Source organism: Pygocentrus nattereri, chromosome 3 (assembly GCF_015220715.1).
Source record: "Pygocentrus nattereri isolate fPygNat1 chromosome 3, fPygNat1.pri, whole genome shotgun sequence".
In the NCBI taxonomy this organism is placed as follows: domain Eukaryota; kingdom Metazoa; phylum Chordata; class Actinopteri; order Characiformes; family Serrasalmidae; genus Pygocentrus; species Pygocentrus nattereri.
The window spans coordinates 36,840,757-36,866,179 of NC_051213.1; the positions used below are offsets into that span (position 1 = coordinate 36,840,757).

General features: G+C 39.6%; 1 protein-coding gene across 6 annotated transcripts in view; it reads left to right on the top strand.

Moving 5' to 3' along the window:
* The window catches only part of ddc (dopa decarboxylase), a 38,180-nt gene extending 16,242 nt beyond the window's left edge, over window positions 1–21,938 (top strand). For 5 of the 6 annotated variants that reach the window (XM_017700821.2, XM_037537314.1, XM_017700823.2 and 2 more), the window contains 10 exons: window positions 4,683–4,817; window positions 6,147–6,290; window positions 6,528–6,594; window positions 6,693–6,787; window positions 9,127–9,194; window positions 11,011–11,087; window positions 14,103–14,122; window positions 15,091–15,189; window positions 17,401–17,502; window positions 20,506–20,706. In XM_017700821.2, coding sequence (XP_017556310.1) covers window positions 4,683–4,817; window positions 6,147–6,290; window positions 6,528–6,594; window positions 6,693–6,787; window positions 9,127–9,194; window positions 11,011–11,087; window positions 14,103–14,122; window positions 15,091–15,189; window positions 17,401–17,502; window positions 20,506–20,706 — 1,008 coding nt within the window. Of the gene's footprint in view, window positions 1–4,682; window positions 4,818–6,146; window positions 6,291–6,527; window positions 6,595–6,692; window positions 6,788–9,126; window positions 9,195–11,010; window positions 11,088–14,102; window positions 14,123–15,090; window positions 15,190–17,400; window positions 17,503–20,505 lie in introns of all 6 variants that reach the window. The other variant, XM_037537315.1, reaches the window with a different exon arrangement.
* Window positions 21,939–25,423: the final 3,485 nt, after the last annotated feature.

Genomic DNA, 25,423 nt, shown 5'->3' on the forward strand with positions numbered 1-25,423 from the left:
ACGAGTGTTTCAGACACAGGGGGTTTTAGGTTCAGTGTTGGGCTGAGGCTCCCACCACTCAAAAAAATCCTATGTTGTCACAAACTGAACACTGATGAAGAGCCAGAGGATGGCCAACACAATCTGGACTATGTTCAGGACTGATATCTGAAAACAACTCAGGCTCATGCTAAATTCACTTGAGTAGCTCAGTGGTACTTCAGGCTTGTTTGTGCATAGTTATCTGGACTCATTGCAAGAAATAAGAATAAAATGACATTATTCCAAAAGCCAACATTAGCTGCTTCAAAAGAGTACAGCTGTAGGTTGGAAGTCATTTTTTTAGAACAGTGGTCACCACCCCTCCTCCTGGAGATCCACTGTCTGACAGAGTTTAGTTCCATAGTGCTTCTAACGTGGCGCTCCCCCTCTTACCTAACACTAAAGCATCTGATCCAGCCGATCAAGGACTTCTGAAGAAGGAAAATAGATGGAGCAGGTGTGCCAGATTTTGGTTAGACATAAACTTCACAGGAAGGTAGAGTTGGTGACCACTGGTTAAGGGTATGTTGTTGCTCTTTTAGTGTAATAAATAACTTTTAATAACAGGTTAATAATAATAGGTTTTCGTATTTGTAATATCTATGCATGGTGGAACCATTACCTACTACAAGTTTAGTTCATAAATCTTGTTATACTGACAGATTGTTTCTTGTTACCACGTCTTTGTCATGTGATGACACAAAAACTATTTTCAAAGATCATTCAGACTGCAGATTGCATTCACAATCATCTGTAGGGTGTTTTAATTTGACATTTCAAACCGATAAAAGCTCAAAGGTACCCTCCGTTTTTTTCAGTAATGTCTGTATAATTGTTCACTGGCGTCACACAGCGGCTCTCCTCTTGTTTTCTGCTGTGGTAATGAGGTTGTGGGTGTGCATTTTTAGTTTGAAGAGCAAGATCAAAGAAAAGGCCTACCGCCTAGCCAGCTTATTCAATACACATTGAAGATGCTTGAATTGGATCACCTCCCCACTTACTGAAAGAGAAAGGACAGAGACCATAAGCTATTCGTATTCACAGATGTATGGCTTTGAGGGTAGTGCTGATAGACATCTGAACACACCAAACCACACGAATCAATATCAGTAAGCAAGAAACATCAATGCAGGCTCTGATGATAAATATTTATTGGCACACATCTTATGAGAGTAGATCAATGGACACAGATAGATGTGCCATCTTCAATATCCTCTTTATTAGAGACTCTACCGGTTGGTCTACCTTCTGGTGGTCCTTAAAACAAGGATACTTTCCATATTTGAAGCAATGCAAATGGTTTTTGGCTTGAACATTCTTTTCAGGAAAACAGGGATGCACCAGTTATTCATGTTTACAGATGATTCTAATTCCATTTTCAATTTCTCCAAATTGACTGATGGCTGTTCTTTTTTTTCTTTCATTTTTCGTTTTTTTGACACAAAGCTCACACTAGCACGTCTGTTAGCCAAAGTTGCAACATAACTAATCTTATTTCTTTTATTAAGGAAACAGGCATAACAATTCACATTAATGTAAATAATGCCTCTAAAAATGAATATGAATCATGAGAGCATAATTATGTTATTTTGTTACTGGTGTAGTAGCAGCATTCAAATACAATGCAAGTGCACTTACCTGGCTTTTTACGTCATAAAATTGCAAAGCAGTTTGATCAAAACATCAAGTACACAGAGTCACTGATGTAAATCACAAAAAGCTATTTGAGTGGTAATAGTGCCCCCTTGAAATTCCTCAGCCTCAAAAACATGAGTGAGTGAGTGAGTGATTGAGTTAATAATAAGCCAGGTTCCAGCTTCACATCTAAATAAAAAACTGTTGATCGCATGTTTGGAGCAAAAATCTGCCAACTCCTATCTTCTAGTATACAACTTTTGCATTGTGTTGAGGTTCTTTCAACTTTAAACAGGTTTTTCTCAATCAAATGTCTCATTAACAGAAAATATTTCACTGGAAGATTCTTTAAGAAACAAAAAGTGGTTCTTCTATGGCAGGGGTGGCCCGTATCTGGCACAATTTGAAGGTTTCCCAGCTCAAACATATACATTAACCCTGCCAATTGACAGAAAAGTGTAATCACGTGTGTATGAGTGGGTAAATCCCCAAACTGGCCCTTCAGTATCGGAGTTGTGCTCTTCGTGGGTCACAGCTCTGCAGACTTCAGCATTCTGCCACATTAAACAGACCTGAATTCAGCACTTTAGAGTGACGTGTGGGAAGGAAACCCAGTTTTACATGCTTGTTCTGTGGTTTCTCTCTAAAAATAACTTTTTTTGGTATCTTTAATAGCATACCAGCAATGTCTGTAGGAGAAATTTATAATTTTTTCCCCTCCATTGTTGTTATTCATTTCTTAAACATGTATTACTTAAAAAAGGTATACGTGTAAAATTATAAATGCAAACTAATGGGCACAAGATCTCATTCATGCAATGTCAACTAGTCCCTAATGACTTTCATACACTATTGGCAATGCTAGCTAGCGTCCTTTAATGCGCTTGTGCAACCCCAATTCCAATGAAGTTGGACGTTGTGTAAAACATACATAAAAACAGAATACGATGATTTGCAAATCCTTTTCAACCTACAGTATATTCAATTGAATACACTACAAAGACAAAATATTTAATGTTCAAACGGATAAACTTTGCTTTTTTCAAATATTCACTCATTTTGAATTTGATGCCTACAACACAAAGAAGTTGGGACAGGGGCATGTTTATGTCACGCTTGGCTCCTCCCACTCCCCCATGTGCTCATGTTGTGTTTTCTTCCTGGTAGTCCCTGTGCTTTTTGTTTTGGTTTTCACAATCTTGCCCCCTTGTTTCGTGACTCCACCCCAACTGTCTCTCATTATCCCGGCGTGTATTTAAGCCCTGTGTCTGCCCTGGTCTTTGCTGGTCTTTCTTTGTTTGTGCGGTTTGTTGGATGTACTGTTCGAAGTGTATGTATTGTTTGAAGAGTTTTGTTTATTTCTGTTCTGTTTGGAGTTCTGTGTTCATTTTGTCATGTCTGTCCCTCCTGCTCTCCATATTGGCCATTTGAACCTAGATTATCTTGACCCTGATTTTGGATTTGCCCATAATAAATCTCGCTTGTCTCCGCACATGTGTCCGCTCCCCCATAATCACAGTTTACCACTGTGTTACATCACCTTTCCTTTTAACAACACTCAATAAGCATTTGGGAACTGACGACACTAATTGTTGAAGCTTTGAAGGTGGAATTCTTTCCCATTCTTGCTTGATGTACAACTTCAGTTGTTCAACAGTCGGGGTCTCCTTTGTCATGTTTTGCGCTTCATAATGCGCACATTTTCAATAGGAGACAGGTCTGGACTGCAGGCAGGCCAGTCTAGTGCCCACACTCTTTTACTATGATGCCACGCTGTTGTAGCACGTGCAGAATGTGGCTTGGCATCGTCTTGCTGAAATAAGCAGGGACGTCCCTGAAAAAGACGTTGTTTGGATGGCAGCATATGTTGCTCCAAAACCTGTATGTACCTTTCAGCATTAATGATGCCTTCACAGATGTGCAAGTTACCCATGCCATGGGCACTAACACACCCCCACATCATCAGAGATGCTGGCTTTTCAACTTTTCCTCTTTGGCCCGGAGGACACGACATCCATGATTTCCAAAAACAATGTGAAATGTGGACTCATCAGACCACAGGACACTTTTCCACTTTGCGTCAGTCCATCTCAGATGAGCTCACGCCCAGAGAAGCCGGCGGCGTTTCTGGGTGTTGTTGATATATGGCTTTCACTTTGCATGGCAGAGTTTTAACTTGCACTTGTAGATGGAGTGACGAACTGTGTTCACTGACAATGGTTTTCTGAAGTTCCTGAGCCCATGTGGTAATATCTATTACAGAATGATGTTGGTTTTAAATGCAGTGCCGCCTGAGGGATCGAAGGTCACGGGCATTTAATGTTGGTTTTCTGCCTTGCTGCTTACTTGCAGAGATTTCTCCAGATTCTCTGAATCTTTTGATGATATTATGGACTGTAGATGATGCAATCCCTAAATTCCTTGCAATTGCACATTGAGAAACGTTGTTCTTAAACTGTTGGACTATTTGCTCACGCAGCTGTTCACAAAGTGGTGAACCTCACTCCATCCATGCTTATGAACGTCTGAGCCTTTCAGGGATGCTCCCTTTATACCCAGTCATGACACTCACACTCATGTTTCCTATTAACCTGTTCACCTATGGAATGTTCCAAACAGGTGTTTTTTTGAGCATTCCTCAACTTTCCCAGTCTTTTGTTGCCCCTGTCCCAACTTCTTTGGAATGTGATGTAGGCATCAAATTCAAAATGAGTGAATATTTGCAAAAAACAATAAAGTTTATCTGTTTGAACATTAAATATCTTGTCTTTGTAGTGTATTCAACTGAATATAGGTTGAAAGGGATTTGCAAATCATCGTATTCTGTTGTATGTTTTACACAACGTCCCAACTTCATTGGAAATGGGGTTGTAGTTATCATACAATCATTCAGTAATAGCTTCAGCATTTCTGAATGTTTCTCGATCTTCATGAGAAGCTGATAACGTGAATGAATACATTGATCCATCTGTGGTCCATCGGTGTCAAATTTGTTAAACCACAGGTTTTTGTTGTGTTGATTTCAGGGAACCGCTAGTGAAGCAACTCTGGTGGCGCTTCTGGCCGCCCGCTGCAGAATGGTGAAGCGGATATTATCTGACGATCCAGAGCGCCCTGAAGCCGACATCATCTCCAAACTTGTGGCCTATTCCTCTGACCAGGTCAGAGCCTGAACATTAACACAGAATTTGAGCTGCGAGTTTTTGAAGCGAACATGATTTGTAATCTTGTGAAATATTCAGAGGCACTTTTACACCCTGTGTTAAAAAATAGCAATTAGTAGCAGGCATCCTTACATATCATTCTTATTTGCTCCATGCCAGTCAATCATACTAAGCCTTTTTGGTTACTTTCGTGGCTAATAATGTATAATGTAGTAATAATAATAATAATAATAAATGGACTTTGTTGCAAAATAAACATTAGTTAGCAGGCATCTTGAACTGTTGCCATTTGCTACTGGCAAGTTAATAATTTTAAGCATGTTTGGCTATTTTGACTAATAACAATGTAACAACATAGTCAAGTCTGAAGAACAACTTTTTACTGCATTCAATGCATTTGCATTTTTACAGTATGCATGTTTTATAGGATAATGCTCGAACAGTAAATGATGTGACTGTGGATCAATTACTTTATCTGGCTAACCAAAAAAAATGCTGCAGTTTGAATTATGTTAGAAAATGCAAGGCTGTTGTTGCAGCTAAAGTCTGGCAGGTTAATACAGCATGACCACCCTCCCTCCCTTTTAAATGTGAAATGTTAAAAGTGGTCAGTTTGAAATGGCAAAGTTCTGTAAAGGCCAGCATGGTCAGAGATTCTTCTACCTTATCCTGAAATGTAGTGCGTGTATGTATCTGTTTGTGGAGACCAAATGTTCCCAGCCTGATGGAAGATGTGAACATGTTGACATGGGGACAGTTGGCTGCTTTTATTAGCTTCTTTGAATAGAAACAGTAAAATAGGATGAAGCTGATCTTTGGGTATGTGAGGTAAAGATGAGATTAGACTACAATAAATTAGAGTATAGCACAGCAGCATCTACACAGAGACATTCCAAAAAACATGTAAATACCCCACAAAGCAAAATATACAAACATGTGTGAGCATATATCACCACTGTGATAGGAAAAGGCTTAAAAGCAACATATGTGTCTCTATATGTGGAAGGCTTGTCACATATTTCAAATTTAAACTAGCCTTGTAAGTTGTAACTAAATATGCACCATGAAAGTGGTTATTAGAAAAAGTAAGTTAAATAGAAAAGTAAGTATGAAAAAGAGCATTCAGGATTCTACTAGAAGTGAATTTATCTAGCTCTATATGTTCGTATGTTTATTGGTAACTCAGATCAGGTCAGCTAGTCACAGTAAACACCACACACGCTACTTCAGACTAGTCACACCGCTGTGTTATAATGCTCCTACTCAAATCACTGAACATGTTGCGCTGATTTTGGTCTGACTGCAATTTCTTGACTCTTCCCACAGGCTCATTCATCAGTGGAGCGAGCAGGCCTAATAGGAGGTGTGAGGATGAGAAAAATTCCATCTGACTCCAAGTTTTCCGTCCGGGGGGAGGCCCTCAGAAAAGTCCTTGAAGAGGACAAGGCAGCAGGCCTCATCCCCTTCTATGTAAGCCAAGCCAAAGAAGTTTAATGCATGTTTGTTAGCACCAGTAGAGAAACAACATGGATGACAACTAGAAGTTGCTCCAGAGGACATAAACAGATTTATTCATTATTTATTTTTTGTTTATGATTACTGCATCCCTGCTTTATCTTCACAAATACAGCAAAGGTGAAACACATCTATCATGTAGTCTACTGAGACAGAGAATGAAATTTAAGAATTCCTCGTTTTATTCCTCAGTTTTGTGCCACATTGGGAACGACTCCATCGTGTGCATTTGACTATATCACTGAGATTGGGCCTATATGTGAGTAAGACTCTTGATGCATTTTTCCTACCAGAGATTTTGCTGTTTGGTTCTGTAAATGCACAGGAGTTCCTCACTTTGTTGCTTTTCTGTTGCAGGTAACACAGAAGGGATATGGATGCATATTGACGCTGCCTATGCCGGAAGTGCATTCATCTGCCCCGAGTTCCGACCTCTTCTAGACGGTGTAGAGGTGAGATAACCATATTCCGCTTTAAGTGTCGAGCATGAGGCTCCACTCAGAAAGCCCGAAATGCCAACAGGAGGCTGATCAGAGCTAAGCTGATGATGCAAGCTGTCAGTCAGAGGCCAGCAGGTTGGTCCAAATGCGCTCACAAAAGTATTCAAATGTCAAAAACAACGCAAGCTCGACTGAGCTATGTGTGGAGAAATTGGCGGGAAATTGGAAAGCCTTTGAGTTGCCGTGGCACCCAGCTGAGTGTCCCAGAGATAAGGGTAAAGTAATTTCCTGAGGCGTACGCAGACCTTTAGATAAGCCCCTCCTCCCTCCTCTCTGTATCCAAATCTCAGTGTTTATTAGCACCAGTTCAAATAATACTGGAGGCTGCGCTCTGCTGAAACTGCTCTGTTCTTTATCATGGGTGCGAATGACAGTCAGACGCCGTTTCCTGTGTTGGCACTGGTTGCCAGGAAGTGAATGCCAGGCAATTGCAATAATCAGGTGTTACAGTGGCCATGGTTTATTCTGGAACCCTCGCTGGAGTTATTGCAGCAGATGGAGAGGATATTGGGGAAGGTAATGGTGTGCAAACAGATGAGAACACAGATAGAGAGACTGTTAGGTGACAGATGTGACAGCTGACTGGGGTTTCAAACAACATTGTGCCTTTGTAAAGCATAACTTGTATTATAGCCAGAAGAAAGAGTATCATTGTGTGCACATTGCATATTTAGAATTATAGATTATTGTTACTGTGCTCTACGGTAATGTGGCTCTAATTATAGCAGACTGTACCTAATGTTCGATTAAACTTGAATTGCATGTAAGTATATGTAAATTCTTTATTTAAAAAAAACTTGCTTATAGGTCTACAAAACCCGTCTGTTGATAGACAATTTGTGTTAACATTCTCTAACCCATCATCAAAGGTCGGTTTCTGACTACGGAGCCACTCTTGAGGGAAAATCTTTGAGTGGTAGACCATTCTGAACCTAGCAACACCACCATACCACTGCTGTGTTGAGAATAATCCGCTACCCAAATAATATCTGGTCACCAGCGGTCCTGTGGTCTAAAACGTACCGTATAGATAAACGGGATAGAGGTGAGCTAACAAGTTGTACATCAACAGATGGGCTACAGTCTGTAACTGCACATAAATTTTTGCATAAATCTGACCTAAAATGTGATCACGTCTTTACCCAATTCATAAAGCACCTAATAAAACATACGGTGCAAATAATATACTTGTTCATTTGTTTATTTAACAAAGTGATTCAATATTAAATGTCACCATTGGACAATTGTGTGAACCTCTGCTTTTAGTAACTGGTGTAACCCCTCTGAGCAACCATGAGTGTTGAGCAGTCCCACATATTGACTTGGAGGAATTTTGCCCCATTCCTTCTTACAGAATGATTTAACTTAGTGATGTTTGCAGGCTTTCTTGCAAAAACTCTATGCTTAAGATCTGGACATTCTAGGACATGAAACTTCTGCTTGAACCATTTATCTGTAGCTTGAAATATGTGTCATTTAAGTTAAGTGATACTTTTTTAATCCCACAAACGGGGGGAAATTCCACCTCCGCATTTAACCCATCTGTGAAGTCAAACACCGCATACACACTAGTGAATACACACACACTAGGGGGCAGTGAGCACACTTGCCTGGAGCAGAGGGCAGCCCTATCCACGGCGCCTGGGGAGCAATTGTGACAATCCGGTCACAGGGCCAGTTCCCTAACCTCCAGCCTACGACAAGGGTAATTGTCTTGCTGCCAGGCCCCCCTCCTGTTACGCTACTGCTCGCAAAGTGTCTTGTACAATTTGTTGATACAATCCAGAATTCATAGTACAAAGGTCTCCTGGTCCAATGGTAGCAAAACACATTCAAACTATGGTACTACCACCACCATGCTTCATGCCTGGCATGAAGGGATGAGGTACTTATGCTAGAACAAAGTTTTAAGTTTTTGCCAAACAGGCTTCTCATTTATTAAACTAAACTGATACTTCTATAGGTTCACATACTCTTTCCAGCAAAGCCTGTGATATTGGATTGACATATTCAGTTTAATGTTTATGTTTAATATTAAGATATGATCATATTTAGCTCAAACCTCTGCAGAAAATCATACAATACTAAACACAGACCTTCTAACATCACTGTATAGTGGAACTATAAGTTAGGTGTAGCTCATAAGGAACCCTCCTTATGAGCTGCACCTACCTTATAGTGGAAAAACAAAGTATGGATTTCTAATAAAGTGCAGGGTGTTTGGATAATATGAAACATATAACTAACATAAACATCTGATTTAAGTCATCTATTGAAATGTTGTTTTTTAGTTTGCAGACTCCTTCAACTTTAACCCACATAAATGGCTGTTAGTGAACTTTGACTGCTCCACAATGTGGTAAGTTTACTGCATTTCCATTTAGATTAAATGTGTTTGTACTTAGACCCCTTTCACCAGTTTCACCAGTATCCAGCAGGTCCTTATTAGTCCCTCCTGTCAGCATGGATATAGATGGATCAAGGAAAAGCATTCAGCTGCCATTTCCGTCACCACTAATCAAACACACACAGGGACGGAGTCAATAAAGATGATGTCTTTTTGCATTCAATAACAACTTTCTATAATGCTTTGCATGTGACAGACATATTAGCATATATTTTACCTTGTAGCAGTTCCATAGTGACTCTTTCAGTAAAGAGGGCTGGTATAGAGCTGTCCGCCATCTTGCCATCTGTCATTCCTGAATGGCAGCTATATGTTGGTGCATCTGCCTTGCTAGAGTGGTCAAGATCCACTTGTAAACAAACAGAAGTATATTGCGATAGGATGAGTTCTCATGTTACATCAGTAGTAACTTTCATATTACTCAAACATGAGATTTGTTTTGTTTTGCACATTTCTGCATGTCACTGACTCTGTCCAATTTACATAGCTATACATTTGTAAAATGCATCGTTTAACAGCAGCTGGCTACACATGACCTGTCAAAATTGAAATAAGGAAGCTGATAACAGTGTCCAAATTAAGTACTAATATTTATATTTACATTTATCTGCTGCTTACAGGCAGTGAAGGGCTCCCTCTTTGATCACAATCAAAAAAGACAGATTTTTCAAAAAACCTGAACATATTCATAAACATCAATAAGAATAAATGTCATAAAAATAAATACCGACTGCGTCCAATGGTAAATCTCAATCTGAGTGTGCTATGGAAAATGATCAGATCACAAAAGTGCTGAGAAGATTTACGTACAGGTACATACATTAAAAATAAATTAATACATAAATCAGTTGCAGGAAACGAATCTGTTCTTGGCTTTAAAGACCGACACCACTTTTAGCTCAAGAGTTTAGCTCAAGCTAATAGTCTAACACACATCAGTAAACCCATCAATGTGTGCAAAAAAACCGCAAATCACTAATTTACAAAAGGCACTAATCTAATGTGACTATTCCATGGATGGACTAAGGTATGGCTGGCTTGACAATGCTCATTTACTCAGCACTAACAATCAGTGTAAATAAAAAAATACTATAGTTAAATTCAACATTAAGTAAAGATTCCCTGTATGGGTTATAAAACAAAACAAGTTTACTTCAAAGAAAGAGGAAATGTACTGGCTTCTGTGCTTCACTGACCACCATGTCTAAACACAAAGATGAGTGTGAGTCACTAGATTGTCTTTATTTCTTACAGAGTAGAGCTCTGTATTTGTAACGAATGCAGTAGTATTGACTCTCCCAAGATGGTGGCACTGTTGACATGTCTGGCTGTAACCAAAGCAACATCTATATCTATGTATGTCTGGGGTTTGGACATATCTCAAGTTCCCTTAGGACAATACCTGATGCATTTACAGCATTTGACTGACGCTCTGATCCAGAGAGATGCTGATGCAGAAAGTGCAGAGGAATAAAACTGAACTAATCTGAAATTTGATGGCCACCCACAGACACACACTCAAGAAGAAAGTATATTGGCTCACTTCCTCATTTCATGCTCAATGAAACATCACTGGAAAGTTCTTTAGTCAGTGTGGGGCAGATTAGTGGAGAGGGTCAATGTAAACTAATTTAACATACAATACTCTTTTTCTTGTCCAAGTACACTGTCCCAATACATGTTCTCTGCCATTTTACTGGACTTTGCTGCTTTTCAGTAAATCCACTTCTAAAACTAATTTTTTGATAAAAAATTTAATATTGTTTAGGGTGAAGAACAGAACTGACATCATTGCGGCATTTAAGATGGATCCACTTTACCTGAAGCACGACCACCAAGAATCAGGTATTCATACCTTACACACTCACACACACACACACACACACAGCATTTGTGTTGCTATAAATTTCGTAGCATGCATGCAGACTTAAGTTCTAAAACTGAACAACTTTTTGTGCTGTTTGAGATATTATGAGATATTCTGTAGCACAGCACTATGTCCCCAAGCATCAATTTGACAGAATTCCTGATTTTTTTATTTATTGCATTCATGTTTTCTCACTACAATACCCAGCATAGCATACATGAATTCACCAAACATCCATCCATCGTCTAAGCCGCTTCTCCGTCAGGGTCGTGGGGGGGTGCTGGAGCCTATCCCAGCAGTCTTCGGGCAGAAGGCAGGATACACCCTGAACAGGTCGCCAGTCCATCGCAGGGCAGACAGACAGACACAGACAGTCACTCACTCACACCTAGGGTCAACGTAGCATGTGCAATTGGCCTGACTGCATGTCTTTGGACTGTGGGAGGAAACCCACACAGACACGGGGAGAACATGCAAACTCCACACAGAGAGGACCCCGGTCACCCGGCCGGGGAATCGAACCCAGGCCCTCCTTGTTGTGAGGCGACAGCGCTACCCACCACACCACCGTGCCGCCCAATTCACCAAACAACTACTGGGAAATCCCTGTGGTGTCAATGAGTCCTCACTGCCACTGATCTATAGGCTGAAAAATACAACATTAGCATTAGCTCTAAGCTTACCGTGGTCATTGAACAAACTTGTGAGGATATACTACCCTATCATTATTCAGCACAGTATGGACACCAAACGCACGTTTTATGTAGCCTTAAAGTCATAAAACACAGCTGGACTAAGGAAATTTATCTAGATAGCCAAGCATCCATTTTATCTGAGATATTGCTTTGAAGGCAGTTACCACAGTTATTCTGCTGCGGTGAGATATTCGGCATTAGCTAGCTGGCTTCCTTCTGCATTTGTCAGCTAATTAAAAATAAAAAATTCAAACAGTCCGTCCCCAAAAAGCCACCGCAAAACATTTCTTCAAAAGTTCCTCCTAACTTTAAAATACATCACCAGAAAGGGATTTTTCTAGTTCTTAACCCAGAGAATTTCACTCTAGAGACCACTTTTGTACCATTTTAGGAGGTAAGGAGGAATATTTACCACAGATGCAGTGAGGGGTAAATGTTTCATTGTGCACAGAGTGTAATTTTAGAACGGCAGGTGTATTTTTTAAGTGACAGTTAAAGCACACTACTGTCAGCAACAAATATTCTCTCTCTCTTCCATCATTCACACTCCTCCTCTGCAGAGCTGCAGGCTCTAATTACCATAATGCTGTCTGCTGCCTGTTGCTCATCTGCCATTTCCAACTCAGAGGGAGGGGACAATAGCAGCTCGTCTGGCTGGAGCGACGGTCCATGCAGCTGTGCAGCTGCAGCCGGCCACTAATTGTGCTGACAGCAAAACAAAAGAGTGGATCTGTCTCTCAGACACCATCCTCCCCCATACACACACATGTATAAACACTTCACAGCCTGATCCACGGCCTGCTCACAATGGCCAGTCGCTCCCATTTCCCTCCTCAAACAACAGAAGCCCAATGAAATTACAGGTTACCACTACACCACCTGAGGCTCTTCTCTGTCAGAAAGAGAAAGAGAGAGAAAGAGAGAGGGTGAGAGACATACAACAGCAGCTTTACACTGAGAGTGGCAGTCATGTTTGTCATATTTTGCTGCTGGGTACAAGATATAAATCCTCCTTATGTTGCTTTTTACATGAGTATCATAAAACAACAAGAACAACTAGAGTACTGCACAAAATTCAAAGACCACCCTTTATTATTTCATTTTCAGTCAAAACGGCCATTAAATACAGTAATAATACTGTCTCCATTGGATACAGGGGGATTAGGGGGGCAAAATCCACAGGCGTTTCTGTCCATTCTTCCACTATGAGAAGACATCTCAGCACTATGAGTCTGAAAGGATGTGTAGCTGTCATGAAGCTGCTAGTGAGAAAAGGAAAGTTAAAAAAGGAGAAGAAAATTTGCAAAGAAAACAATGTCCAGACCTCAGCATCACTGAATGTGTTGGGATCTCTTGGATTGTGACAAGCAGAAAATGCAACCAACTTCTAAGACTGAATTTTGGAGGTGTGAAAAAATATATCTTCAGATTTCTTTTAAAAAGTGACAGCAAGTCACCAGAAAACTAAATACACACTAAATACTGGGTACGCTGATGTTATATCTAGTTGTTAAGGCCTTTTCTATTAAATATATGTTTTCTCTTTTTTCCTGACACCGAAAAATAAATATGTTGTACTTAATATGGGTGCTTTGACTGGAAATCAGATAAATGAAAGGGTGGTCTTTGACTTTTGTACAGTACACTGTTAGAAATAAACGCACTATTCAGGTACATGGAGACGAGGCAGGGGGTGTGGAGTCAATACAACTTAGAAAATATCATTTCAACAGATTATGGTGCAGTTACGTTCCCTGGCTAAAGGTACTGGGTACCACCACAGTGACAAGAGGGGCACTGCCCCAGTGACAGTGTCGTACCTTTTTTTCTGAGAGTGTAATGTACAAATCTTGTAACTCCACATAGCTAGTGTACAGTTAGCTTGTTGATGCACAGACTGTTAGCCATCCTCTAACCCAGGGATTCCCAGTCTCAGTCCTGGTGACCCTGTGCTCTACACACTGTTGTGTTTCCACTTCTCTACACACAGAGGAGCTTAGCTAATTGAGTTCAATCAGGTGTGCTAGATAAGACAAAACACCAAAATGTGCATAGTGTGGGATCTCCAGGACTGAGATTAGAACCTCTGCTCTAGCCCTAGAGGTCAGAGCTGCTCTTGATTGGATATTTCTGATTGTAATAATAACAATACTACTACTACTATAATAATGCTTTTCCATAACCCACAGACACTTACTGTGGTTGAGAACAAAGTAAAATACATGTACAATACATATAGTTTAGTACAAGCAATTCATTTGATTTGAAATGACTATTATTGTATTTTTCTGTTTGCAGGGCTCGTGACGGATTACAGAGTAAGTCCAGTGTGTTTAATGTGATTGTTGTGTTTCTGCAGCTGTTTCTTTTGTGTGCTTAGCTTTTTTGTGGGGACTACATGTCCCAGAATGCTGAAAACATGAACATTTTAAAGATGATTCCAAATTCCTTTTTTTAAACCAAAAACTGCATCTTTTATTAGCATTAATAAGAGATGATAAATCTAAACGTCTGGCTGCTGACATTAGGTTAGAGTTAGGTTAGGATGGGTTAGTAAATCTACTGTTATACATGAAAACATCTTAGAAAGACAGGAATACAAATGTACCTGGAACTGTGTGTTTGGTCTCAATGCTTCATTTGATTAGAATGTATACAATGAACAGCATGGAGATTTAACAAGTTTGTCATATGTTCGTTGTTTTAATCTCCTTGGAAGCAGAAAGCTTTCTCTCATTTTGGCCCTCTCCATTCTGAAATAAAAGCTTTTTTTTATTTGTGAAATGCAGTGTTCACTGTAAAAACATTAAAAGAGACAAATGCTTTATTTATTCATTTGTTTCAATATAAAACCTTTGTACATATGTTTATAAATGTAAAGGTAAGTGTTTATTTAGTAGCAAAACTAATATTAGTGGTAATACAAATAATATTAACACAATTTGCAGAGATTCTATGTGTGTTGTTTGTGATGAATTCATTTAACCATTTTCATTCATCTCTGCAAGGCAGCCCAGTACTATTTGTAGTTCTCATCCAATACCTAGTTTATTTAATCAGCACTTGATTTAATTGAATCAAGTGTGCTGGTGGTAGATTTAACAAAATCTATGAGATAGGTGGAGGTATCCCTAGAGGCAAACCTGTTCTTCTTACTACCCACCTTCTTTTTTTTAAACAAAGAATTCTTATAACTTATGTGTGTGTGTGTGTGTGTGTGTGTGTGTGTGTGTGTGTGTGTGTGTGTGTGTTCATGTGTCATCTCTAATCTCATGTCTCTCTTCAGCACTGGCAGATCCCGCTGGGTCGGAGGTTCCGCTCACTGAAGATATGGTTTGTGTTCCGCATGTACGGCCTCAGAGGCCTGCAGGACCACATCCGCAAGGTAACGATCATTCCACTGCTGTCAATCAACACCCCCCCCCACTCCCCGCCAGTCAAATCACCCAAGCCCATTCACACAGAGCATAACATAGACCCTCGTAGACCATCTGTATGCCCATTTCCTCAGAGATTGTAAATGATAATTGTATTGCATTTAGTGAACTTGCATCTAGCATAAATGATGCATCCACATCCGAAATGACACAAATGTGTTTTATTCTATTTGCACAGCAAAGCTTTTTAAACAGATGTTTTTAATGAACAAGCTTCTTTTAGTTTCAGTCTGCAGTAACCTAAAAAGCTAAGAACTAACAAATTTTTAAACACATATGTTTCTAAAAAAACACATTCCTGGTTGTTTGTATAGGGCAGTTATATCTGCTAAGGGAGTATTTTTGTTTAATGTATAATTTAATTGTATTTTAGTTATTGTTACAAACATGTAGCCATGCAATATTTTTTCCTCAAACAAATCTTGTTTTTTATTATCATACGGTGTGTCAAGAGTTATGCTAAACCCCAACCCCTCACCCAGTATATACATATGTGATTCGAAACTCACCCTTCTTCACTTCATTTGGTACACTGTTTCATCTGTTTTGTCCCACCACAAACATTGCACTTTGGCGTGCAAAGAAAAAACATTAAGGCACCCCGGCTTTAGAGTTTCAACAGGCTGAATTACCAAAGACTGGTATTATTCACGTCAGCATTGGCCAACCAATGTCCAGTTTGAATGAGTCACATAATCGTTAGCGGTCAGGCCTGAGCCACTGTACTGTATTCACAATGAGCTACTGGCTGAGAATGAGGAAATGATTCAGCCACTTCTCTTCTTAATCATATTTACCTGATATCACTGGCACTGCTGAGTTAAAGCTTTGTGGAAAAACCTTTTAAAACCAACGTACTGGTTATGAACACTTGAGTCACTCATATTTAATGGCTGTGTGATCTGGTTGCGCTCTGAGGAAAAAGAATAGGACTACAGGGCTGCTCCCTGCTGGAGAAGTGGTGATATTTATAGGCCTGGACACAAAAAAGCTCAGTAGTACACAGAGTACCAAGTATAATTTCTTTCTCAAACTCACCATCCACTTCAGTGAAAAGAGAGGGGTGTAATGTGGGAGATGCAAGATAATTTTGGAAGTGATGGGATGGTTATTGAAAAAGTACATAACTGAGTTGCATTAGAGTTGTATACCGATAAGCTGTGAATTATTGCTATGCAATTTAAAACTCTAATATAATAATACAGTTAATATTACACATAACACATTAGATATCAATGTAGTAACTCTTATTATATATATAGATGCTTTGTTCACCTAGTTAGTAGTTTGAATTGGCTCTAGCCTCTCACTGTATTCCCATGTGCTATAACACGTTTAGAAGGCAGCAGTGATGATACTGGTTTAGCTGAGCTCGAGCTGAGTCTGCAACCAGAGCTGATTTAAGGGGAGCCTGGCTATTTTCTATTTCTCCCATTATGTATTTATATTTCTCCTGTTATATGACTGCAAGACACAGTGAGTCCTCAATGAATGGGAGGGAATGGAGCTGAAGGGCTAAAAACAAAACACTAAAGAGATTTCCAGCCATTTGCATATTAAATTACAAAAATTAAAGAACACTTTCAGGGTGATTCAATTTTTGCACAGGCAGCAGGTTTGGGCCTGAAGTACACTAGCATCACAGCTGCTTAGTGTTGATCAGATTGGCGAGCTGTTCAGTTCATTGGCTAAGTCTGGGGTGTCCAGTCATATCCTCAAAGTGCTGGTGTGGCTGCAGGTTTTTATTCCAAATAAGCAGGTGTGCTCCTTCTCTCTTGGTGTGTATTCTGCTTGCTGATGTCATGAATGTAAATGAGACATTGTTAGGAAGTCCTATAATTGGAGTCCAGAAACATTAACAATTTACTAAATTTTTTGAGTGACAGTTCTCCTCTTTTGAAATTTGAAGTATCGATAACTGGGGAACAATACAGCTAATGTACCATTCTGTCCATTTTAGGCCTGTACTTAAATACTTGCAGACCAAAAAAAAAAAAATATATATATATATATATATATAGATAGATAGATAGATAGATAGATAGATAGATAGATAGATAGATAGATATAGTTGTACAATACAGCAGTCTCTCATGTCTTATATTGTATATTGTTTTTCAATGTTGTGATGGTAACAATGCTGATGATGCCCGTTTCAGCATGTTGCACTGGCTAAAGAGTTTGAGGCTTTGGTACGAGTGGATGAACGCTTTCAGATCTCCGCAGAAGTGGTGCTGGGCTTGGTCTGCTTCAGACTGAAGGTGAGTTACAAAAGGACAGAAGACACCCAAATGTTAAAATGAGTGTCTGTGTAAATTGGCTAAGCAATCATTTCAAGCTGAAGGTAAAGGCAAATTATGTGGAAATGAATTTGCTGCTATTTTTGACTGAAATTAGTGACCGACTCAGATGCATCTCTCTGTCTTTATTTATTGCTCTGTATGCACAAGCTGATTGTTGATGAAAAGATACAACTCTATATGTATAACACAGCTGATGCACAACCTGCTGCCTCTTTATGCAAATTAGCTGAGCCTTGACCAATCAGATTGTGGATATGAGGCAGGAAAAAGCTACAGATGCCTTTCTAGTGGGAAATTATTATTATTATTATTATTATTATTATTATTATATATTTTTAATCAATATCTTTATTTGATTTTCAAGATGATGGAAGAAATTGGAGCAATGGTCATAAGGACAGTTTACAACTTAACAGCACATATCAAGACAAAATAAAACAAAAAAAAAGGAAAAAAAAAAAAAGGTGTACGTAATGTTCACAGTTCACTTTATGTTGATCCGTTACATTGCAGTCATGTCCAGTTCTTTTGTAGTGCTCCTCTTTAGGCTTCTTCACTAAGCAGGCTAGCTATATTTACACTATATCAAAGTACACATCATTGAATTGTCCATCATCAGTCAGCAAGCTCCCCCTTTTCAAGAAAATTCTGGAACACCTCCCATATATCTCTGAATTCATTCATTTTACCCGTAACAAAATATGTTATTTTTTCCAATGCAAGACTTGAGGTCATTCTTTTTATCCACTGTGATAGACCAGGGGCTTCTTTCTTTTTTCTAGGATTGAGCTATTACACATTTACCTTCAAGGAGACATAGGTTAGTCAAGGAGGATTCTTTTTTATGGATTTTAAGTTAATCTCGGAATATTTAAAAATGCACAGTTTAGGCCTAAGAGGAACATCCTTGTCAATAATCAATGACACTATGCGGATTACCCTTTTCCAGATATCCTGTATTACAGAGCATTCCCATATACAGTGGAACAGTGTACCTTTAGTCTGTTTACACTATTTGGTTACTGAATGGTGTAATGTACCATCTGCCTAGCCATTTGTGTTAAAGCAGTTTTGAATTAGTATTTAGTGTTTACATCTGGGCCTTCACACAGGCCAGACTCCATTCTTCCTCAGATATTTCCTCCTTTAGGTCTTCCAGACTCGAAGTTTACAGTTAGAAGACTCTTTTGATTTTCCCACCATAAAACTATAGAGAACTGAAATCTGGCCTCTTCCTTCTAAATGGTCTAGAGTTATTTTTTCTAATGAAGATAGTGGAGGTATATCAAGAGATTCGTTTCTTGAATGGATAAAGAGCCTGAGCGCCTGGAATGTCGTCAGACACACTGCTTATGCCTTGCCTTGACCACATTCTGAAACCTAGATCAGATTGTTACCAAAAATTGGACTGAAGCAAGAAAAATGTGATGTCTCTCCAAGGTAGCAGAAAATTTCATACTACACAGATATTGTATTTTTGAGAAAGGGTTTTTTTTTGTGCCTGCAGGTGAGGAGAGATGCAGCCTTAATGGGAGATTCTTTATATCATGTGATTCAATTAACATCAATGCTGGTGGTGACTCTGACATGAAATAAAACATTGTGGCACATATTTGAGCTGTCCAGTAATACCACTTAAAATTGGGTAACATCAGACCTCCTCTATCATATGGTAGGTAAAGTAGAATATCTCAGCCTAAGACGTTTACTGTTCCTTATGAAGTGTGTAATGGTTTTTTTGGAGAAGGTTAAAAAGAGAAGGTGGTGGCTGGGGAGGAATTGTCTGAAAAAGATATAAAAAATTAGGTAAGACAGACATTTTAAGTATATGAATTTTTCTGATCATAGATAGGGGGAGTTTGGTCCATCTGGAGATTGAATTTAATGTTGAGTCAACAACTGGGTTAGAATTTGTTAGTGGCAGATTATTACAATGCTTGGAAGAAAATGGATGGATTGGGGGATAATTATGGCTGGAAACATAACTTTTTTAAAGTTGGGGCTCAGAACTAGCCTGCAGCTCCAGCTTGTGTTTTTTCACTTCCCTCTAACTTTAACTTTTAACTTTCACTTTAGTGTTAACTTCAACAGTGCATGACCACTGGAGTTTTCAAACATGTAAATAAAGCAAAATAAAAATACAAACTCCACCCCATCGCACATATGAGTCTTTGCTATGATTAAAATATTTTTCAGTTTTTTTGTCTTTATTGTCATTGTCACAAGTGCAATGAAATTGAAAGTGCTCTCCAGTCAGTGCATCACCCAAGAATCTCTAAAATAATTTAGGTTAAAAAAGAAAATAAAAAAAACAGCATTGCAGCACACATTACCTAAACACACACTACAATGGACTTACATCTACAGACATGCATACTTTCTGTCGTTGCATCGATCCATTTTTTTTGCAGCATTGAGGGTTGTTATTGCAGTTGGATAAAAACTATATTTGAGTCTTTTTGTCTTTGTATTAATTGATCTGTACCATCTGCATGGTCCATCTTTTAGCGGTTGCAGTTAAACAATCCTGAAACCCTCAACATCCCCTCTTCCTACATTCCAGATCTCATCTAATTGGCTAACACCCACTTTATGAGCTCCACCTCACAGATCCGCTAGATCCACACTTTCTGTTGTCATGCCCTGTTTGTCAGCCATCCTTAACTCTATTCATCACTGGTCAGTTTCTGACCCAGGACTGCTGAACAGATAATATTTTGGGTGGTGGGTCATTTTCTATACATCAGTGACACTCACATGGTAGTGGTGTAGTAGTGTGAGTGTTGCATACATCATTGTCGCTGCTTGGCTGAGAGTGGACCACCGCTCAACATATATACAGCTAAGATCAGTTAAGTGGTCAGAAACTGATCTAGTGAATCACTATGAGCTACAGTCTCTAAATGTACTCCAGCAAGGGAGGTCCTGCATCCTAATGGAGTCGTTCTCTTGTTCTCTCAGGGTTCTAATGACCTGAATGAAGCCCTGCTGAAGAGGATTAACAGCGCTCGTAGGATTCACCTGGTTCCATGTCAGCTTTCAGGCAGATTTGTGCTGCGCTTCGCAGTGTGTGCTCGAACCACCGAGTCGCGGCACGTGCAAGAGGCATGGGCACACATCACTCAGCTGGCCACTGAACTGCTCCGCCAGTTCCCACAATGACCCTCACGCTGACCACCATCCAGCATATTCACACATGGCATTTTCCTTATTGTGTTACCCATTAAAGAGTAATTAGTCAGTCAGCATGTATGTGCACTATCTAGAGTATTGGACTATGCTTGACCACCATCTAGAGTCAGAGACCACCCTTGACGTATTTAATTGCCATTCTAAATGGCCTTTGAGCTTGTTTATTTTTCATTGTCAGGGAAAGGAACAGCAAACATATATCCAACAGAAAATCACAATAGAAACATCAACAAATTAATACATATTTTTTCAGTATTCAGTGTGTCCATCATTCACCTTTATTACAGCTTCTATTCTATTCAGGAGACTTACTTTCAGTTTTTCAAAGAAATCTGTAGGGATATTTTTCCACACCTCCAAAGTTCAGTCTTAGAAATTCATTGCATTTTCTGCTTCTCACAATCAGAATGATCCTATACACATTCAGTGACCTTGAGGGTTGGACTCTGGAGTGGCCAATCCAGTGCCACTCCAATGCCACTTCCCTCCCCCTAAGCTAAACTTGACAATGATTTACAAATGTTCTTTTTTGTGCATCTCCTTTTCAGCAGTAAAAAGTGACCATTTTGACTGGAAATTAAATAAATGAGGGGTGGCCTGTGACTTTTACACTGTGCTGTACATTTTTAAAACATTCAAGCTCAAGTTCAGTCTGAACATAGCAGTTCAGTTTCCCACCCTGAACACAACATGAGCAGAATGGCCACTGTGTAAATAAGGCTAATGATCGCACTGACTTGTACCCATCCTGCTGCTGCACTTCTTACCCATACTCTCCTGTGTTTGTGTCATCTGTGTGTATGTGTTTATCTCAGTCTGATGTTCTGATGTGTCTTTATGTTGTAAAGGTACAGTCCAGTCTTTTCGGAATGCATGTCCACTCTAAAGCTTCTGCGTTATTGTCTACCATAATAATGTGTGTGCTTGAATGTGTGTCTGTATTCAGTGTTGAGCGATGAAGTATATTTCACGAATATGAAGGGTATAGAATAGTGTTAAGGGGTGGGAGGGGTAAAAGAAGGTTTATTGGATATATAAGCCTACATCATTCTATCACTGCATTATCAAGTACTGGAGTATGAGCTTTAATGCTTCTGTATGACTTACAGCTTCCTGAGAGAGCATCAAGACAAATCCTGTATGGTTAACTAATGAAGCATCTGGTTTTCCTCAATTAAAAATGTTTTGCGTGCCAATTCGGACACTGCTTTCTTTAGTCCTACATTTGCAGCAACTTTTAAAAATGTCATTCCATTTTATCATAAATCCATTCTCCACAAAAGTGCTAAATAGGCTATTGGAGTTTTTCACCTTTTCCACAATTTTGTGACCCCTGTTTGCCAACCTGCAACATGAAATTCCATCCATCCATCCATCCATTTTCTAAGCTGCTTCTCCGTCAGGGTCACGGGGGCAACATGAAATTACAGATGAATAATCAAATAGTAAGTAACTACATTCCTTAGCTAGAACATTACCACATACCACACGTCTTTGGCCTGGTGGTGAAAAATCAAGGGTCAATCAAGACACTCCCTTGGTAACGAGGTCACCCAATAGAAATTCATAATTGATATCAGCCTGTTGTCCATGGCCTGTAGATGGAGCTCGCACTCACTCATCAAAATAATTTGTTCTGTATTTGATAAGGTATATGCCTCTTGTGAAGGTTAGGGCACCAGCCTTGTGACCAGAAGGTTCAATCCCCTTGACCAACAATACATGACTGAAGTGCCCCTGAGCAAGGCACATAACCCCTAACTGCTCCCCAGGCGCCGTGGATAGGGCTGCCCACCACTCCAGGAAGGAACGTGGTGCAGGCATCAAATTCAAAATGAGTGAATATTTGCAAAAAACAATAAAGTTTATCCGTTTGAACATTAAATATATTGTCTTTGTCGTGTATTCAGTTGAATACAGGTTGAAAAGGATTTGCAAATCATCGTATTCTATTTTTATTTATGTTTTACACAACGTCCCAACTTCACTGGAATTGGGGTTGTACTAAACAGATTATGGTGTAGATGGAGACCCTGTCTACTCCCATTTGGAATGAAGGTCCTGATGAGAACAGACAGCTGTAACATTTCAGCCCACAGGCCCTGCAGCTGCACTGCACTACCAGTCTGCTTCTTGTCTCCTTGGTAACCTCCCAATGCTGCACTCATCTGTGCTGTATCAAGTTAAAACACAGCTGGAGGGCAGTACGGCTGATGTTTAAGTTCTACCAAATATACTGTTAGTGGACGGACCAAAACATTTACAACTACATATAAAGAGCTGTAATAACTACATGTATGAAATACACTGATCAGGCATAACATTCTGACCACCTCCTTGTTTCTACACTCATTGTCCATTTTATCAGCTCCACTTACTATATAGGTGCACTTTGTAGTTCTACAATTAGAGACTGTAGTCCATCTGTTTCTCTGCATACTTTGTTAGCCCCCTTTTACTCTGTTCTTCAGTGGTCAGGACCCCCATGTACCCTCACGGAGCAGGTACTGTTTGGGTGCCGGATCATTCTTAGCACTGCAGTGACATGATGTGGTGGTGGTGTGTTAGTGTGTGTTGTTCTGGTAGGAGTGGATCAGACACAGCAGTGCTTCTGGAGTTTTTAAACACTGTGTCCACTCACTGTCCACTCTATTAGACACTCCTACCTTTGCAGACGTAAAGTCAGAGGCAATAGCTCATCTGCTGCTGCACAGTTTGTGTCGGTCATCCTCTAGTCCTTAATCTGTGGTCACAGAACTGTGCCCACAGGACACTGTTGGCTGGATATTTTTGGTTGGTGGACTGATCCACTCAGACCAGCGCAACACACACTAACACACTGCCACCACGTCAGTGTTACTGCAGTGCTGAGAGTGACCCACCACCCAAATAGTACCTGCTCTGTGAGGGTCCATGGGGGTCCTGACCACTGAAGAACAGGGTAAAAGGGGGTAACAAAGTATGCAGAAAAACAGATGGACTACAGTCTGTAATTGTAGAAGAAAGTCATCTTACTCCCATGACACCACCACAGTGTCTATTCCAGGTTATTGGAGACCACTGTATTAAAATATGCTCAGATGTTTGAAATAAACACTTGATGGATCAACAAGTGACTGTCAGTATCTGCGATTAAGTAGTTCTTTGAAAAGGTTCTAATGTTGGGCAAACATGATTTGAAATGCTAAAAATAATTCATTTATAAAGTGTTTATAAAGTGTTTTCATGTTTATAGATGACCTAACAAGTCTTTATGGTTTTAGGTGAGCGTGTGATGATTTAGAATGATGCTAATTGGTGAGGTATAAGCTTCCATTTCTTGTTGGCTACATTAGCCTCGTAGCTCCAGTGCAAAGTGAAAGCAGAACCAGATCAAATCAGATCTTGAGTGATCGAATACATTTGGGGAAATTGTGTAAATTTGATTTTCCGCTGAACTGTTCCACGCACTTAAGACAGCAGTTTTCACAGAAAGGCCCATGAAGAGGCCACTAATGCAGTGTTTCTCAGCCCTGGTCCTGGAGGCCCTCTGCCCTGCACATTTTAGAGCTTCTCCTGCTTTAACACATTCACTTTGTCTCGATAATGAATGGGCTGATAAGCTGGATTAATGTTTAAAGTGAAGCTTTAGCTGGAAATATTTTGAAATATTTACTGAAGTATTCTGTCCTTTCACCCTGGCTTTTGTTAAAGAATAGTCGGTCCTCAGTGGTGAGATCACTTGTTTAAAAATGATGCACGTAGAAGTTAACAAGTAAAAAATGTCTTTCTGAGGGAAGAAACTTTGAATCTTTTTTGCACTGTGTGCAGATGAGCCTTAGGACTTTATCACTATTTCACCAATATCAACATTACAACGCTCAGAATACACGTGTAGATTCACTGGTTGTTTTAGACTGCAAACAAAATGTGTGACCTCTGGTTCCCATCACCACCACTGTAAAGAAATCTTACTTGGTAAAATCCTCAGCAATGCACAATTTTATCATTTGCTTGAAATCACTCTGAATGAATTTGTTAACGCCTCAACAACTCAGTTATGCATACATTTAAAGTAGAATTCCTTTTCTACTTTCTTATAAGATGCCTGCTGTTGGCATTGTGCTTGGGGCGATGAAATTGTCCACAGCATACATTTATATTAAAATATATATTAAATATATATATACATATATATTAAAGCCATGTGGAAGTTGCATGTGTTTCATTCAGGGGTGGAAAACACTTCAGTGTGTACTTTGTTATTTGATACTCAAGTATTAGGGAAGTTTAGACTTTGCTCAAGATATGAATGTAATGGATATCCTTGTCCTCTTAATTAATTACACTTACAAGAGAAGGTATTTTAATCCTTACTTTGTAATTTGGCCAGATACTTCAGCTCCGTGCTCATGAAACTGATTAAACAAGGTTTAATTCAAATCAAACACCATAATGCTTAAGCCAGGTGCATACAATCTCACAAACGAGCCCACAGTCAGCCAGCCAGACAGAGCAATGTGCATAAGCCCCCTGCACACTTCAACCTCCCCCTTCATGGACTGAATTTAGTGTTAGATGAGGGTAAACGCTGATCTCCACAGCACTTTGACCCGGAAGGTCAATTTCACATGTCGGCTCTATGAGCACAAATAAACAAACTTCTATTATCTTTTCATCTTTGTGTCGCCCTCTATAGAATATATAC